The sequence below is a fragment of the Chionomys nivalis genome, chromosome 23 (assembly GCF_950005125.1).
Source record: "Chionomys nivalis chromosome 23, mChiNiv1.1, whole genome shotgun sequence".
Taxonomy (NCBI): Eukaryota; Metazoa; Chordata; class Mammalia; order Rodentia; family Cricetidae; genus Chionomys; species Chionomys nivalis.
In genome coordinates, this window is record NC_080108.1 from 688,901 (window position 1) to 705,977 (window position 17,077).

The 17,077-nt window shown below is 42.2% G+C and overlaps 1 protein-coding gene across 1 annotated transcript; it reads left to right on the forward strand.

Annotated features, from left to right (window-relative positions):
• The first annotated feature begins 60 nt into the window (after nucleotides 1-60).
• On the forward strand, nucleotides 61-13,398 carry Spcs2 (signal peptidase complex subunit 2). Its single transcript, XM_057756684.1, has 5 exons — nucleotides 61-220; nucleotides 7,384-7,467; nucleotides 8,040-8,199; nucleotides 11,067-11,202; nucleotides 12,466-13,398. The coding sequence occupies exons 1-5, from the start codon at nucleotides 107-109 to the stop codon at nucleotides 12,650-12,652; spliced, it is 681 nt and encodes a 226-aa protein (XP_057612667.1). The 5' UTR covers nucleotides 61-106; the 3' UTR covers nucleotides 12,653-13,398.
• The last annotated feature ends 3,679 nt before the right edge of the window (nucleotides 13,399-17,077 follow it).

The window sequence follows — 17,077 nt, forward strand, 5'->3', positions numbered from 1 at the left end:
CGAACTACGGATCCCGATGGGCGCTGCGCAGTGCACCACGTGGGCGGTTTCAGCCAATCGGCTTTGGACAAGTCGTAGAGGGAGGGAGACGCGGAGGGGAGACAAGATGGCGGCGGCGGCGTCGCAAGGCGGGAGAAGCGGCGGTGGCGGAGGCGGTAGTGGGGTTGGCGGCGGCCCCAGCTGTGGGACAAGCAGCAGCCGCACTGGTTTGTTGGATAAGGTGAGGAGCTGGGGCCTGGAGACAGTGTAGAGCCTTGGGGATGCCCGGGAGGTGCTGAGCCCGCCGTCCCATCCCCGCCCCCCTTGTCTGTGGCTTCTTGATTAGCGCTCCTCTGTAGCCCACCACCGCGCTCTTGTCATCTGCCCTCTCAACGCATTCACATCTCAGCCTTCTCTTTAGGTCCTCTCTTTTCCGCAAGTGTGCTGGTCCCTAACGCTGGCTGCCACCGCAGCTTTTTAAAGTTACTTATAGCTATATTTCGCCGTAAGGATCGCGTTTCTGTTGTGCTAAGGGGGGGACACACTCTGGAAAGTGCCCATTTCACCAACGCGGAAAACTGATCTCCCCAAGAACTTAAAAGAATCTACTCGAAGTCGGTGTTCCCCAGACTTCCGCCGTCACCTTCGCGTGTTGCTATAGAGGCCAAAGAGTTCCTTGGCCTTTTACTTACTAAAGTTTCTAGGCGGATTTTTTTTCCATGATACGTCAAATAATGAAATATTCGTATGTTGGCTTCCCTTGCTAGGCTGACAGAAAGTCTTTTCCCCTCTGCGTTCCCTGCCTTTCTCTTTTCTTCCTCTGCTTGTCCCCTGCTGTCTGTGCCAGCTAGCTATTTTTCCATTTTTTTTTAAAACAACAACAACAACAAAAAACCCATCTTTATTCATAAGGGCTTAAAGGAAAGAGGTGGGGCTGCTCCTGAATTGACCTTCTTGCCCTTTGCATAGCATCTTGGAAGAAACAGTTATGTGAAAAGCAGGCCTAGTATTGGTTCTGCCTCTTGCTATGTGATCTGAAATATGCCTGCTCTCCTCGTTTCTGTTACTCATCTAGAAAAGTGAGGGATTTAGCCTGGGTATATCGTAAGGTTCCCCTCCAGTGTCCTCATTCCCAGCTGATGTGATAAGTGTGGAGCATGCTACTTTAATATAGTAAACCATTTTTTCTTGAAACATTTTAATCGAAAAGCTTTCAGACTCTTCTGTGCCAAGCAGATTTGTAGTGCTTACGAAATGAATACCTGATTTTGTTAGGGTCTCCAATCCAGGATTTGTGTCTCTTCCCACATAGTAGGCAACTACTCCACCATGGAGCCACCTCCCCAGTTCTGCTTGGTTCTTTTGAGGGTCATTAGATTCAAATTAAGATAGAGTCTTGCTGTGCAGCTAAGCTGGTCTCAAACTCAGACCCTCCTGCTTCTTTCTTCTGACTGCCCTCACAGTCTTAATACTTCTTAAGTAGGAATGTGTTCTGAGAATTGGTTGGTATTTTTGTTAAAATTCACTCTTTCTGTTGGGTGTGCAACTCACAGCTTATGCTGAGCCTTCCCAGGGTGACTCCGTCTCCCCTCTGCTTGGATTATTACTAGCAGACGTAAACAGGGACATTCTGCCAAGGCAGAACTTACTACACAATGCTCTTTGGTGTCTGTCAAGGCTTGGGTTCAGGTTTCACTGCAGATTTTCAGTGTCCAAGGATGCTCATATCATTCATAAAATGGTATAGTATTTGAATATAAGCTACATACCCTCCAGTGTACTTTAAATCACCTTTAGATTATTTGAAATACTTGCTGTAAAGTAAATGCTTTGCAGACAGTTGTTATACAGTGACAAAAAATGTTTGTGAGTTCAGGAATACAAAGGTTTTTCATTTTTGCTTCTGTTTTTGTTTTTCCCATTGAATACTGTCTATACATTGGTTGGTCCTTGCCTGTACTATATATATATATATTTTGGTTTTTCGAGACAGGGTTTCTCTGTGGTTTTGGAGCCTGTCCTGGAACTAGCTTTTGTAGACCAGGCTGGTCTCGAACTCACAGAGATCCGCCTGCCTCTGCCTCCCAAGTGCTGGGATTAAAGGCGTGTGCCACCACCGCCCGGCTTGCCTGTGCAATATTTGATATAGAGAGCTGACTGTAGTATCTTTGTGTTAGGATAATTTGGCCTTTAAGTATCTCTGCTACTGGAGTTAAGTATGAAGACTCTGAAGTTACTTAACCTTAGAACCTTTTCTATTTTTCATCTGAAACAAAGAGAGTTATATGACAGGGTTTGGGGCAGAATCAAGACTATCAGCCTCTGCACTCTGAAGTTTACTGTGTCGTGATGAAGGGAAGTAGCAAGTTTCTGTTATCAGAGTGCTCAGACTAGCCAAATAGGAAGTGGAGTATTCAAAATAAGTATATTTAAGGAAACACATGATGCATTCAAAAGGTACTTTTTGCAGAAATTCAAATGAGAGAGGATGGTTCTTAAGATCTGATAGCTAAGAGTTAGAGCCCTGGGGTGAAAGATACGTCATGTCTGAGTAGAGTTCAGACATGATGTTAAGAATGAGAAGAAAAACATATCAAGTAAGAAAGTTTTAAATTATTTGTTGCATTTGATGTATTTTGGGGTGTGTGTGTGTTTGGGCACATGGTGTGGAGGTCAGAGAACAATTTTTGAGAATCAGTTCTCTCCTACTGTGAGGGACCCAGGGACCCCATGAGGCTTGGCGGTAAGTATCTTTATCCGCTGAGCCGTCTCTCTTCCTTATACAGAATGTGATGGTGCTTGAGATTCTTGTAGGCTTAACAGGAGGGTCTCTAGGTAAACTAGTGATGGTAGAGTTAGACTGGAGAGGGTCACTTAAGTGGGATGGAAAGGCTTTTGAGACTATATAAAGTGACTTTAGGAAAATTATTCACGTAGTTCACTGAATTAGACATAACATGGCCATAGTGTATAGGACTTAATAGAAAGAAGGGCAAGTTTGCGTTCTACAGCCCTGACGTTAGCCGAGAAAAATGCCCCTGTAGAAGATGCTGCTCGACGTGTATAGAAAACTGACTACTGAAGTGGGGAATCTGGGACCTGTCCCGAGTGGAGCAGGCCTATGTAAACAATGGGGTTTTGTTCTAGGAGTATTCAAATGAAGATGGTGCCTTTAATATAAGCTCTTCAACATGATTCTTCTTCTTGCATTTTCTTTTCTCCCTTTGGGGGAGGAAGGTTTTTATTTCCACACCTGTAGTTCACTTGCCATGAAGAGATGTGATCAAGTTGTACGAATGTGCTTCTCGATTTCTCAACACTGATGCAGGTTTCTGCTCCTTTGAAACAGACTTTAAGAGCAAAGCGGCACCTGTTTCCTGTTTCAAAAACAAGTTTGCAGATCTAATCTTCCCCCTCCGAGTCACTGCTCTAAGCTGGTTTGCCCCATGTCTGTCAGTGCCTTTTGAGCTATATGGAAGCCATAAGGAGTTGATTTTTAAAATCAACTGGTATAGGGTTGGGAGGTTGGGGTGGAAATTATGTAGGCTTAGGGATCTCTTTGATAAAAAGAGGAGGGGGAATTAAATGGGATAATAGGTAGCTTACTCACTCTAATAATAATAGTGATTGTGAGCTATTATGTATAGACAATTTACATTGGTATAGATTCTTTCATATTGATACAAATTCAAATTATATTTGTTATATTGAATATGCTCCTATTTCTGTTTACAATATTTGTACATCTAGGCAAAGTTATTTTGTCATATTGTATGTTTGCATGTTTCTATCTCTACTTAAGACATTTGTATATTGGTACATTTTAGGATATATTGATCATATTGCACTATACATTTCTACCTCAAGATACTTATACACTCTTTACATTTTGAGGTCATTGTCCTCATTTGCTGCAGAGTTGTTTAAAGATTGTTTAATATTCTAATATAAACTCTTAGTCTTTAAGCTATACAAGTATTAAGTATTATAGGTCTTTAGTAATCCATGTTTGTCATGATTATAGTTAGACTAATCAGTTTCTTTAGATACATAGGGATTGTATTCTGCATAGATAGGTGATCTTCAACCACTTCAAAGAACTATAGAATATGACATTTAAATAACTTAGGGTTCTGTTGACATGAGACACGATTGCTCCTGGCAACATCAATCTACACCCATGTTGAGCACTGAGGACACTTCACTTGGAGCTGTTTTCTTCTTGGCAAAGCTGGCCTTTGGGCCTTTGGGCAGGAAACTGCCCATGCCTCAACCACTGACAAAATTTGCGGTGTCCGGACTGGACAAGCAGAATATGAGAAAAAAGACTGCCAAACCTTGTCAAGACAGGGTAAGATGGTTTTGAAATTTTTCCTGCCTCTTTGACTATGATCTGTCAGTTACTCTAGGCCTTAGCCAAAGTTGGTTGCTCCAGTGTTCCCAGTGAGACTTTGGGCCAGGTAGCCGATTGTCTCTCATTTATTGCACATTTTGGAAGCTGCCTGATTGTACTTCCTGCCTACTCAAAAATTATCTACCTTCTCAGGTCTTCGATGAGGTTGAAGACTAGATAGTTGTAGTTACTGTCCTCTCCTTACTTAGCCAGCCATTTCTAATACAAGACTTAGACTCTTTAGGATAGAATAGTTATTGAAACATTTAGCATATGTTTCTTGCTTAGTATTGTTTATGCTAGTTATAATTCTAATTTTTATACTTGATATCTGTTCTTATTATATACAATAGTTTTGTATTGAGTTTGGAACTCTTATTTAGGCAAAAAGGGGAGTTATTGGGGAACCTCCTTCAGTCAATGGCCTTTGAGACACTGGACTGGGTTGGGCGTGGCCTTGGTTACCGAAAAAACCATGCAGGCTCACTTACTCACTCTCCTCTCTCTCCTGGCTGCTGAATTCGGTTCCTGTTGCCCACTCCTGCAAAGGACTGTGATCTGTGAGTCCATTCTAAATAAAGAACCCTTCACTAGACCCAGTTCTGAGCTAGTGTAGGACTGTTTTATTTGCATTTGCCTACATGGGGTATTTCTGTCCTCCAAAACTCAGGCAAGGACAAGTATGCCCTGTTCCTCTGTTGATTTAAAAAAAAAAAAAAAAGTGATTTCTAGTAACCATCATGCCTCACTCATGAACATGAATAAGTTGTATGGTTATAATGTAAACTGAGAACAACGATCTGATCCAGTTAAGCTATTAAATAATGCCAAGTCAGTACTATGACTGTTTTGAAAAGATGGCAGGAGGAGCAGGAAAAATAATACGTACGTGTCAGGGGAGTTTCCCAAGACTGGTGATTTGTTAGCCAAACCATGAGACTCAGCATATAGTGCTGCCTGCAATAAGATCTATTATAGCACCATGGAATGGAATGCGGAGGAAACCAAGTGGTATTTAATGGCAGAGTTACAACAGATAGCACATGTGAAGTGGTGTCTGCCAGGGAACCTCGTTAGACACACAGTTCATTGGGCACCTTATGCCTAGTCTGTGCCAGATTCCTAGAAGGAAAGGTGTTTGACATGAATCACATTGTTCACAGAGCTTAGACACAGGGAACTACTTTCAGCAGTTAGGGGATGTTTTATATAGTGCAGGGAACTGTGTATCAGCCAAGTTGCCAGATAGCAGGGTGGTAGTTCTGAGGGAACTTACATTAGTTCCTTCCCACATGCTGCCCTTAATTATAATTTATCCAGTGAGGTCCCATGTGAAACAAACTTGCCTTTGCCTTGTTTTAATGTGGGGTTCCCCTCTATGCTATGAATATGTCTTATTACCATTGGTTAATAAAGAAGCTGCTTCGGCCTATAGCAGGGCAGAATATAGCCAAGCTGGAAGAGATAAGAGAGAGTAGGTGCAGTCAGAGAGATGCCATGTAGCTGCCCAAAAAGCAAGAGGTAACAAACCACGAGCCTTTTGGCCAAGTACAAAATAATAAAAATGGGTTAATTTAAGATGTAAGAGTTAGTTAATAAAGAAGCCTGAGCTAATAGGCCAAATAGTGTGATTAATATAGTTTCTGTGTGATTATTTGGGTCTGGGCGGCCGGGAAATGAAAGAGCAGTTTCTGCTTACATTGTATCTCTGTGTATATGTTCACACACATATGTAGGTGCATGTGTGTGCGTGTGGAGGCCGGAAGCTTCCTCAGTTGATTGCTACCTTTATGTTTGTTTCTGAGACAGAGTCTTTTTATGGAGCCTTGACTGACCTGGTACTGTGTAAGCCAGACTGGCCTCTGCCTCGGAACACTGAGATTAAAGACATTGCCACCATGCCTGGCTCCACCTTTTATTTGAGACAGGATCTTTTATTGAATTCAGAGCTCACTGATCTCCCTAGCTTCTGCCTTGTCTTTTTATTCCTTTTTATTGTTCCTCATACTTAGTGTTAAGAAGACCAGAGGGAGGGGAAGATACGTGGATATAATAGGGAGGGTGTGATTTGCATACGTTTTAGAGGAGCGGCTTCTGAGAATGATGGGAAATGGCAACCAGATGGGAATAGGAGCCTAATGTCAGCCCTGCTTGTTTAGATCTTTCTCCGTGCTGTAGCAGAGAGGGCTCAGGGTTTTCATGTGTACAAAGTAGAATGGTGCATCCCTTTCTCCAGAAACCAAATTATAACCTTGTCATGGTTTGTGTAATTCACTGGAAGTTCTCCCTACTGAAGTTTCTCGAACTAGGCAGTGGGGTTAGGGTTGAGGCTTAGTCAGCATGTTAACACTGCTTCTGCACATTATCTGTGGAAACCGCTGGGAGATTGTACGGCCGAGCTTCCTCCCTGGACTCTGCTGCTCTCGGTGATGTGTGTCTGAGTGTGGGGGGGGGGGGTGAGGGGGGGGTCTATGAGAATAAGTTCTTTCTCTCTTGAAGTGATAAAACTTCACTATTTCACAGATAATCCAAATCTTGTTGTAGGCTTAACCCAACAAATCCTTTGGGGTTATTAAAGGAGTATTGACTAAATGCATATGAGCTGCACTCCTCTGTGGTAAATGGGGTAGGATATATGAGTTGACATAGCACATGCACTTGTTCTGGTTCTAGGCTGTAGGATTTGCGTTTTCTGCATGGAAACTTGCACCATCCGTATGAGAACCTGATTGTGGTGCCTAGTCTCCATTTCATCAGAAAACAAGAGTTCTCAAGAAGCTAGGCGGTGGTGGCGCACGCCTTTAATCCCAGCACTCCGGAGGCAGAGGCAGGTGGATCTCTGGGAGTTCAAGGCTAGCCTGGTCTACAAGAGCTAGTTCCGGGACAGGCACCAAAGCTACAGAGAAACCCTGTCTCGAAAAACCAAAAAAAAAGAGTTCTCAAGAAAGTAGCACATTCTACTTTGTAAGGTGCCGCAGTTTTGATATACAGTTTTCCCGGTTGTTTTGCAGTGGAAGATTGATGATAAGCCTGTAAAAATTGATAAGTGGGATGGATCAGCTGTGAAAAATTCTTTGGATGATTCCGCCAAAAAGGTACATTTTTCAAGAATGTGCATGAGCGTGTTTTTAGCCTGTGGACATGTCTCCTCTCAGATCTCAAAGTTAGAAAATGAGCCAGGAAAGGGCTTCTGAAATTATCACAGAATAAATAAGAGGAATTGTTTTTTAACATCAGTGTTGGGGAGATCAAGAAAATTGGTAATTCATTGTTTCGAGATTAGTTTAGAGCACAGAACTAGGGAAGGTAGAACTTTCATCTATGGAGAATTCGTTTGCAAAAAGAAATGGAAATGTTAGCTGTGTCCTATGTAACTATGTAAGGTACTGCCAGGCGCACTTGGGACGCAGAGGCAGGCAGATCTTTGTGAGTTTGAGGCCAGCCTGATCTACAGAACTAGTTCCAGGGTAGCCAAGATAGCCAAGGCTACATAAAGAAACTTGTTTTTGCCTCCCCCCCAAAAAGCCCAAACCGTTTCTCTGGGATTCTTTGTTTAGAGTGGTAAGATGCCAGCTGAAGAGAATACTTGTTTATTCCTGCAGTTCATAACATGACCATGCCACAGCAAGGCCGCGTCCCTGTTACCTTCCCTCCTGCTTCTCTCTAGGTACTCCTGGAGAAGTACAAGTACGTGGAGAACTTTGGTCTAATTGACGGGCGCCTCACCATCTGCACCATCTCCTGCTTCTTTGCCATAGTGGCTTTGATTTGGGATTACATGCACCCCTTTCCAGAGTCCAAGCCAGTTTTGGCTTTGTGCGTAATATCATATCCTTTTTTCATGCTCAGGTGTGCTTTTTAATAACAATTCAAAAATGCCTGCCATTAGATTAGCCTTGCTTCGCATAGAAGCTTTGATTTTAGGACTTGCTGATGTTAGAATTAACATTAAAAGCTGTGCATATAAACTCATGCTATATCATTGATATTCTGTATTTAATAAGGTTATTTTATCTGTAACATATTTAGTTATTAACTAATAGGAGAACTAGAGCAAAAATGCACAATGGTAATGAGACCCAGCTCTTTTAACTCGTTGGATTTTTTTCCATCAGACTGGGTTGCTTTAAGCCGTTTATTCCAGACTAAAAATAGAAAAGCTTGGGCTTTTAGAAGTTTGAATGTGTTTCCTATTTTTTCTTTGAAGCTGAAGAGCTGGCTGGGGAGGTCCTGAGCATGAGGTGTGGATTTGACCTGTGTTTCAGTGAGATTAAGGACTCCTTCTGGGTCTACACAATATGGGTTTGAAATCCAAGGTGTTTGTGACCTTGTGCTCAGAGGAAAAAAATGTAAGTAATACACATTCAGAATTGCCAGAATGAGTGGGACTGTGGATGTGGTCGCTACGCTTGTAATTCCAGCTCCCAGGGTGAATCAGGATGATCATGAATGCCAAGCCAGCTAGGGCTACCTGGCAAAACCTCATATCCCCATTTAAGAACTGGAAAAAAGAGTTCTGGGGAGATGGCCCAGTTGTTAAAATATTTGTTACACAAGCACAAAGACTTGGAACCCCAGCACCCACTTAAAAGCTGGACACAGCACACAGGCTTGTGATTCCAGTGCTGAGGAGATGGGGATGGGATCCCAGGGCCGTCTGGCCAGCCAGTCTCTCTGAATCTGAGCTCCAGGTTGGTTCATTATTTAACTTTCATAATTTATAACTTAAAAACGATATAATGGATTTTTTTTTCTGGTCCATCAAAATGCCTCTTTAGGTGAAGGTATTTGCTGTCCGGCTTGATGTGAGTTTCAGTCCCTGGAACCCAGAGTGAGAGAACTGACCCTGCAGGTTGTCCTTTCATTTCCACACCTGTGCCTTGACATACTTTGTGCACACATTTCCCCAGATAAATAAGTATAAAATTAAAAAATTATAGCTATATATCCTCATTAGTATGTAGAACTCTTCCACTAAGTGAAAAAATACATCTTACAGGCCACCTTCACAAAGCTGGAGAGGTAGTGCCGTAGTCAGAGTTTGATTCCGGAACCCACGTCATCTAACTCCAGCTCCAGGGGACCTGACACGTTCTTCTGGATCCTGCAGGCACACACACACACACACACAACTTTAAAAATAAAATTAATCCACTTTCAGAGGCAGTTAGTAAGCCATCTTAATAAAGCACCCATTAAAAATAGTGCTATACAAATAGACAGTTCCTGGTCTTGGCAACAAGTAACCTGTGACTCTTCAATAATCAGATTAGTTATCCTAGTTAGAAATTCTCACTGTTGATGCAATAATCAGATTAGTTATCCTAGTTAGAAATTCTCACTGTTGATGCAATAATCAGATTAGTTATCCTAGTTAGAAATTCTCATTGTTGATGCAATCTCAAAGAACACACCTTAAGTTCTAGAGACAGGGACAGCAGCCACATCACAGTCTCCAAAACAACTGCTTGGACAGTATTTCAGCTGTATTCTGTTTAAAGCAGAGCTTGATCCTAAGGTCTTGTTTTATACACAGTGCTTGTGACCACCACTGTAAGAACCGTGTGCTAATGGCTATGTATAGAAGCATGATCCTAAGGTCATGTTTTATACACAGTGGTTGTGACCACCACTGTAAGTAAGGACCGTGTGCTAATGGCTATGTATAGAAGCATGATCCTAAGGTCATGTTTTATACACAGTGCTTGTGACCACCACTGTAAGTAAGGTCTGTGTGCTAATGGCTATATATAGAAGCCCCATGACAGTTTTGTTCGGTTTGTCTGAGACAGGTCTCAGTAGACCGACCTTAACTTGCTGTAGTCCTGACTCAGCCTTCCAAGTGTGGAAATTATAGGTGTGTCCCACCACGCTTACCTTCACGCCTTTCTAGAAGCTCAGTATTCTGCCCATTTAGAGGTGAGCATATGTGGGGAAGAAATTAATTTATTAAATGCTGACGTGCAAACCCAGTACTGTCTTAACTCAGAGTCCTTATCCTTCTTATCATACTCCTTGCCTCTCTAGTTCATGAGATTTAAATGGCGCTCCACACACGTTAGTGGTGAATATAAAATCAGCACTGTCAAGCTGTGTAATAATGCGTCTGCATGTCCATCTCACAGTAGACTAAATCTGAAGTCACTTTGTCATTGGCTGAATAGTCACATGGAGAATATAGTTTTTATTTTTGTATTTTATGTATATGGGTATTTTGCCTGCATGTATATGTCTGTGTTAGATCTGGAGCCGGAGCTATAGAATTTAACTGCCATATGGGTGATAGGATTCAGCCCAGGTTCCCTGCAAGAGCAGCCAGTGTTCCGAATTGCTGAGCCATCTCTCCCACCGCTGATATGTTTTTAAGTAGAGAAATAAACACAGGTGATAATGAAGTTTTGAGAAACTAGGGTAACAGGACGTTCTTAGACCTGTTGTCCTTCAGTGTAAAAGATAGAAAGCCTGTTTGTCCTGTACCGTTTCTCTCCATTTTGAGATGGCTAGAGAACGAACCAGAGGATGCCGTGTTTCTTCTGGGTATTAAATACAAGGGTTAAAGGGAAATAATTAAAATTTCAGTGATACACTAGTAACTTACGGCTATCAAGAAAATTTTTGTGGCTCTCATGTGTCATTTGTTGTTACTGTTGTTGTGTTTGCATATTTGTATATTTTCCCCTTAACGTCAGTTGAACCTATTTTGTGATGATGGGGATTCTGACCATTTATACCTCATATAAGGAGAAGAGCATCTTTCTTGTGGCCCACAGAAAAGACCCTACAGGAATGGATCCTGATGATATTTGGCAGTTGTCCTCCAGCCTCAAAAGGTAACGGCCATCCTTGGTCCCTAGAGATTCTGGACTCCTGGTGTTGGGTTTGCCCTGGATTTACAGTGTCCTAGTCTGTGTTTGTTCTATGCCAATCACAGTGCTAGTCATGTAAGAGGGGGTGAATGAGTTAGCAGTCATAGTGCTAGTCATGTAAGAGGGGGTGAATGAGTTAGCAGTCATAGTGCTAGTCATGTAAGAGGGGGTGAATGAGTTAGCAGTCATAGTGCTAGTCATGTAAGAGGGGGTGAATGAGTTAGCAGTCAGTGCTAGTCATGTAAGGTGGGAGTGAATGAGCTAGCACTCAGTGCTAGTCATTTAGAATGGGGGTGAATGAGTTAGCAGTCATAGTGCTAGTCATGTAAGGTGGGGGTGAATGAGCTAGCAGTCAGTGCTAGTCATTTAGAATGGGGGTGAATGAGTTAGCAGTCAGTGCTAGTCATGTAAGGTAGGGGTGAATGAGCTAGCAGTCAGTGCTAGTCATTTAGAATGGGGGTGAATGAGTTAGCAGTCAGTGCTAGTCATGTAAGGTGGGGGTGAATGAGTTAGCAGTCAGTGCTAGTCATGTAAGGTGGGGGTGAATGAGCTAGCAGGTTCTGAGATTTCTTTATCATAGAAGATACTCTCAGGATATACTTTGTCTTTTTCCTTGTGCCCAGTTAACAAAGGTCAGAGGTTGGGTTGGAAGAATGGCTCAGAAGTTAAAATCCTTACCGCTCTTATAGAGGACTGGGTTTGGTTCCTAGCACCCATGCAGCAGCTCACAGCCAGATGTAACTTGAGTTCCAGGGGATCCAGCATCCTCTTCTGGTTTTTCTGTCCTCCTGCATGCATTTCATGTGCATAAACTCATGCAGGTGAATACATAGACATATTAAATAAGTGAATATTTTTTAAAAGATCAGAGATGTGAGGTTGGTTATCTTTAAGGAGTCTCCATTCAGTAGGGTAGTCCCTGATTCAGCATTGCTAAGCTTATCCCCACCTTTCAAAAACACTTGGTTGAGGTATGTTACTGCTTGAGTTCCTGTTTATTTTTTAATTGATTTTTAAAGTTAGCATATAAAGTGGTGCGTTTTGGGGGCATTTTCATATGTCTGCTCTCACTGGTCCTCCTCCCTCTTCTCTGCTGGTTCCCTTCCTTCCCCTTTAATGCCCTTTTTCACTGTTTGGTATTTTATTACTGTCGTCCCTGGCCCCGAGAGCTCTTTAGTTTTCCAGTCTGTTTGGTGTTTGATTTGTTCTCTTTGTCCTGATGCTTAGGTTCGATGACAAATATACCCTGAAGTTGACCTTCATCAGCGGGAGGACAAAGCAGCAGCGGGAAGCCGAGTTCACCAAGTCCATTGCTAAGTTCTTTGATCACAGTGGGACATTAGTCATGGATGCATATGAACCTGAAATATCTAGGCTCCATGATAGTCTTGCCACAGAAAGAAAAATAAAATAGCCAATTCTAAACGCTGTCTTGCTGGATCATACAGTTACTGATGGGTAGGAAAGAAACAGAAAGTCTAAACTTGGTCAAGTATGAAGTGTTAAAGATGCCCCTGTGTAGCCCATGCTGGATAAACAGAATATCCTCGCACAGATGTGCAAAGCTGTATCTTTGATGGCTAGCTGTAGCCCCCTTGGTCTTCTGGGTCGTTGTTGTCTTCCTTAAGAAACATTTTTGTAAAGCTGAGCATTCTTTTCCTTTGTACTTAATAGTACTTTATTTAGCATAGCTTTGTGCCACCACTAACCCACTGGGCCGTGGTGTTCACCCACAATTCCAGTTCTTGAAAGACTGAGGAAGGGGGATTGAGATTGAGGCCGTTCTGGACTGTAGAGCCTTGTCTTGGGAAGTGGGTGTTGTTAACTTGTTGCTGACTTTGTGTTAATCCCTGCTTCAGCAACTGTTTCCTTCAGTCCAGGATACAACTTCTTATGTATGACAGCTTTCCTGTATACACCATTTTTGTGGGTGTGTATATATATTTGACTTGGGGAGAATTATTTTAAAAAAATACAAAATATTTTAATTTGTTTAAAATAGACCTGCCTATTACATTTTGTGCTCTTAACCAATTAAAGAAGCCAGTGGCATTTTTAGTTTTATATTCTCTGTTTTCCACTAGTATGTTCCTGTCAATTTGTTTGTGCCCTTTATTAACTGCCATTTTCTAAAATTTTTTTCAATAAATGAAAGAAGATGTGAAACGTGGAGTCCTAGTCGTGAAAGAAAAAACAGCACAGCGAGTGCTTTACTGCTCGTGGTGGGCTCCCTGCTAGGCCACTCACTACTGTCGGGAGGCCTGCGAACCTGGGGCCAGGGACTCTGTTCCAGTGATGCTGATGCTCACTGCAGTCCTAAGAGGCAGGCACTGTTTCCCTTTCTCTACACACGAGGAAGCTAAGACACAGAAGATAACAGTTTGCCACACAGATGGATCTAGAACAAGAACTTAAATCTTGGTAATCTGGCTCCAGAGGTTATGTTCCTTCACAGACAAAACAACAGTATTTTTTTTCCCCAACATTTTCCCAACCAGGACAGAGAACTGGGCACTTGACCAGGTCTTATGACCTTTAGGAATATTGCCCTTCTAGACATCTGGGATTATAATTCTTAGTACCCAAAACTATGTTCACCTTAAACGAAAGCACCTCCCGAACACTGGCAATGTTGTTCCTTCTAGCAATACCCAAGTGAGACAAGACTGGTGTGTATAATGTATATGCTCTTTCCTAAAAGCCTTTGGTAAGTCAGAGCTTACCAAAGCTTGAATTTCCAATCTGCCCCTATCCCTTCCTGGAATGTAACAATTTAGGGAGGTAGCTCACTTAGTAAAGTGCTTGCCACACAAGCGTAAGAGCCTGAGTTTGGCCCCTAGAATGGATGTATAAAGAAGCCAGGTGTGGTGGTACATTTGTAATCCCAGTAAAATGTTCAAATAAACCCACTTAGAGACTTGGACCGCAGGGATCTCTTACAGTTTTCCCCGTGCCTCAAGCCAGTTTAAGCAGTTCAGATTCATTGAAGAAGCAGTTACCAGCCCAGCCAATGTGTGTGCTGCCAGCACTCCTGCACTAGTGGTGTTCCTTGTAAATAATTGTCAGTCACATGACCCAGAAATACTCTGCAGGCTCCAGCTTCACAGCTGGCACTCTTTGAGACTGCAGAGTACCTCCTGAGAGCTAGCCTCACACCGAGGCCTGTTTGGGATGCCACTGGGCCGTGGACCTATGGTGCCCTTTCCTCCTGGAAACCCAGAAACCTATCGCATTCTCCTGTCTTTCAGCTCTTCACCTGTCTTAGTGAACTTAAATCTTCTCAAGCAGAAAGAACCAGTAAAGAGGGAAAAGGTCATTATTTACAAATTTCTGCTGCTAATACTTACTCATATGTATCTCAGAGACAGCCCATTTGCTTTAGAACTTCAGGGAATGGAAGAAGGCACGAGATCTCTCTCTGATTCACTCAGCCTGTGAATACCAAAAAGCAGTAACTGGCCGGGCGGTGGTGGCGCACACCTTTAATCCCAGCACTCGGGAGGCAGAGGCAGGCGGATCTCTGTGAGTTCGAGACCAGCCTGGTCTACAGAGCTAGTTCCAGGACAGGCTCCAAAGCCACAGAGAAACCCTGTCTCAAAAAACCAAAAGAAAAAAAAAAAGCAGTAACTGCTTTTCTCTCTACTCTCACTAACCTGACTGAGCCCAAGCCGGAGACCATAGGGCAAACCACTAGTCTTATAGTCAGACTGAGTTTTACAGAGTAATCCTGCCCTCGGTGACTACATCCCCTGTTACCAAGAGTTCACATGCTTGGTTCTCTTCTAATGTCGCCTGATTACAAAGCTGGATGCGGTGATGCACATCTGAAATCCCAGCACTAGGGAGACGGGCAGGAAGATGGCTACAGTTGAGTCCAGTCTAGTCTACCTACCTAGCTCGTTACAGGTCAGCCAGGGCTACATAGTGAGACGGTCTTCAAATCAAAACCCTGGGCCTGATTTAAAAAAAATCAGAAAAGGTAGACAGCAGCATAGATAGCAATGAAATTTTAAAAAGTCACTAGGCTATGCCTTAAAAATTTATATGACTTATGTAGATATAGATGGCTTATCAAAATTAAACCAAGAAGAGATGAGCCATTTTAAGAGATCCATAACAAGCAATTGAGACTGAAGCAGTAACAAAATATTTCTCAACTGAAAAAATTTAATCCCACAACGAGTTCTCTACTTAAATTTCAGATGGAAATCTAAACCAGTGCTACCAGTCCATGTTAAAGGAAAGGAACGGATGCTTTCAAACTCCTCTTATGAAACCAGTGTTACTCTGGTAATCCAGTATAAAGGCACAACGAAAATTTTAAGTCAGTCTTCCTGATGAATACCCATGCAAAAATTAATTTTAAAAAATTGCAAACCAAATTCAAGAACACATCTACAGGTCATTTACTTCAGTCCAGCTGCAGGAACGGTCCAGCATGCAAACCGGTGTAGGAATCCAAGGACAAATCACAGCGTCATCTCAGTTGATGAACAAAGTCATGACTCTCCTGAAACTCACTCTAGACCAGGCTGGCCTCGAACTCACAGAGATCCACCCGCCTCTGCCTCCCAAGTGCTGGGATTAAAGGCATCCACCACCACCGCCTGGCAAAATGCAACATTCTTTCATGATGGAAATCACAAAGAGACTAGGAAAAGGAACCATTTATCTGAATATAATAAAGGCTATATATGACAAACCTATATTCACTATTACACCGAATGGAGAACACTGCATTTCTACTAAAATTAGCAACAGCAAGTACGGTTTCGTTCTGTACACTGTGGGATATACTGCTTGAAATCTTAGCTAAAGCAACAAGATAAAAGGGATAAAAATAGGAAGGGAAGAAGTAGATGATAAGATTTCATACATAGAAGAACCAAAGACAACCAGAAAACAGCTCTGCTAAACACATTCAGCAAAATAGTGGGATGCAAAATTACCATATAAAAATCTTAAAAAGCATTGAATATCACCAAACATGTTGAGTAAGAAATCAGGGAAACAATCCCATTTATGCCCCCCCCCCCAAAGCCCTTGGAATAAAACGAAGTGAAAGACCTTTAAAACAAAGACTTCAAAACACTGAAGAAATTGAAGCCCACCTATGCTTGCAGATTGTAACAATGAATGTTGTAAAATGGTTCTATGAATGAGAATTCTAAAGATTCAGTGCAGACCCCATCAAAAGTCAATGTCACTTTCACAGGAGAAAAAGGAATCCTAAAATCTATGCAGAAACATAAAATACCTTAGATAATCAAAGTGGCGTTGAGCAAAAGACTGATTTCAAGTTAGACTTTAGAGCTATAGGAACAAAAACAGCACAATATTGGCACAAAAACCCACAGAGCAATAAAACAGAAGACCCGATGTTAGCTCTTGCAACTACAGCTACCTTATAAGAATAAAATGTCAAAAACATATGCTGGAACAAAGTGCATTTTCAGCAAATGATGCTGGGAACACCACATGTAGAAGAATGAAAAAGTTGACATCGCTCAATAGAGCACAGGAAAGGACTTTCTGAATAGCATCCAATCAGGAAGCAATGCCAACTACTGATGAAAAAGAAATGATGAAACTAATTCAAAAGCGGTAGAGGCAATAGTGTGGAGAGACAGCCCCAAAAGTGAAATAGAGTCTTTGCTAGCTATATTTCTATACTAGACATGTGGCCCAGGACCACATGTGTAATGATGGTACCCCCCACAGTGTGCAGGGTCCTCTACAGACAAACCCACAGGTTAATTTGATCTAGGTGATTCCTCAATTGAGGCTTTCTTTAATGACTAAGCTATGTGATGTTGACAAAGTTAACTACAAGAAATTA

Excerpts from the sequence above, each read along its gene's own strand:
- Spcs2 (XM_057756684.1), top strand. The coding sequence starts at position 107 with ATGGCGGCGGCGGCGTCGCAAGGCGGGAGAAGCGGCGGTGGCGGAGGC. Across the intron at positions 221-7,383 it reads GCACTGGTTTGTTGGATAAG|TGGAAGATTGATGATAAGCC; the intron begins GTGAGGAGCTGG and ends GTTGTTTTGCAG. Across the intron at positions 7,468-8,039 it reads TGGATGATTCCGCCAAAAAG|GTACTCCTGGAGAAGTACAA; the intron begins GTACATTTTTCA and ends GCTTCTCTCTAG.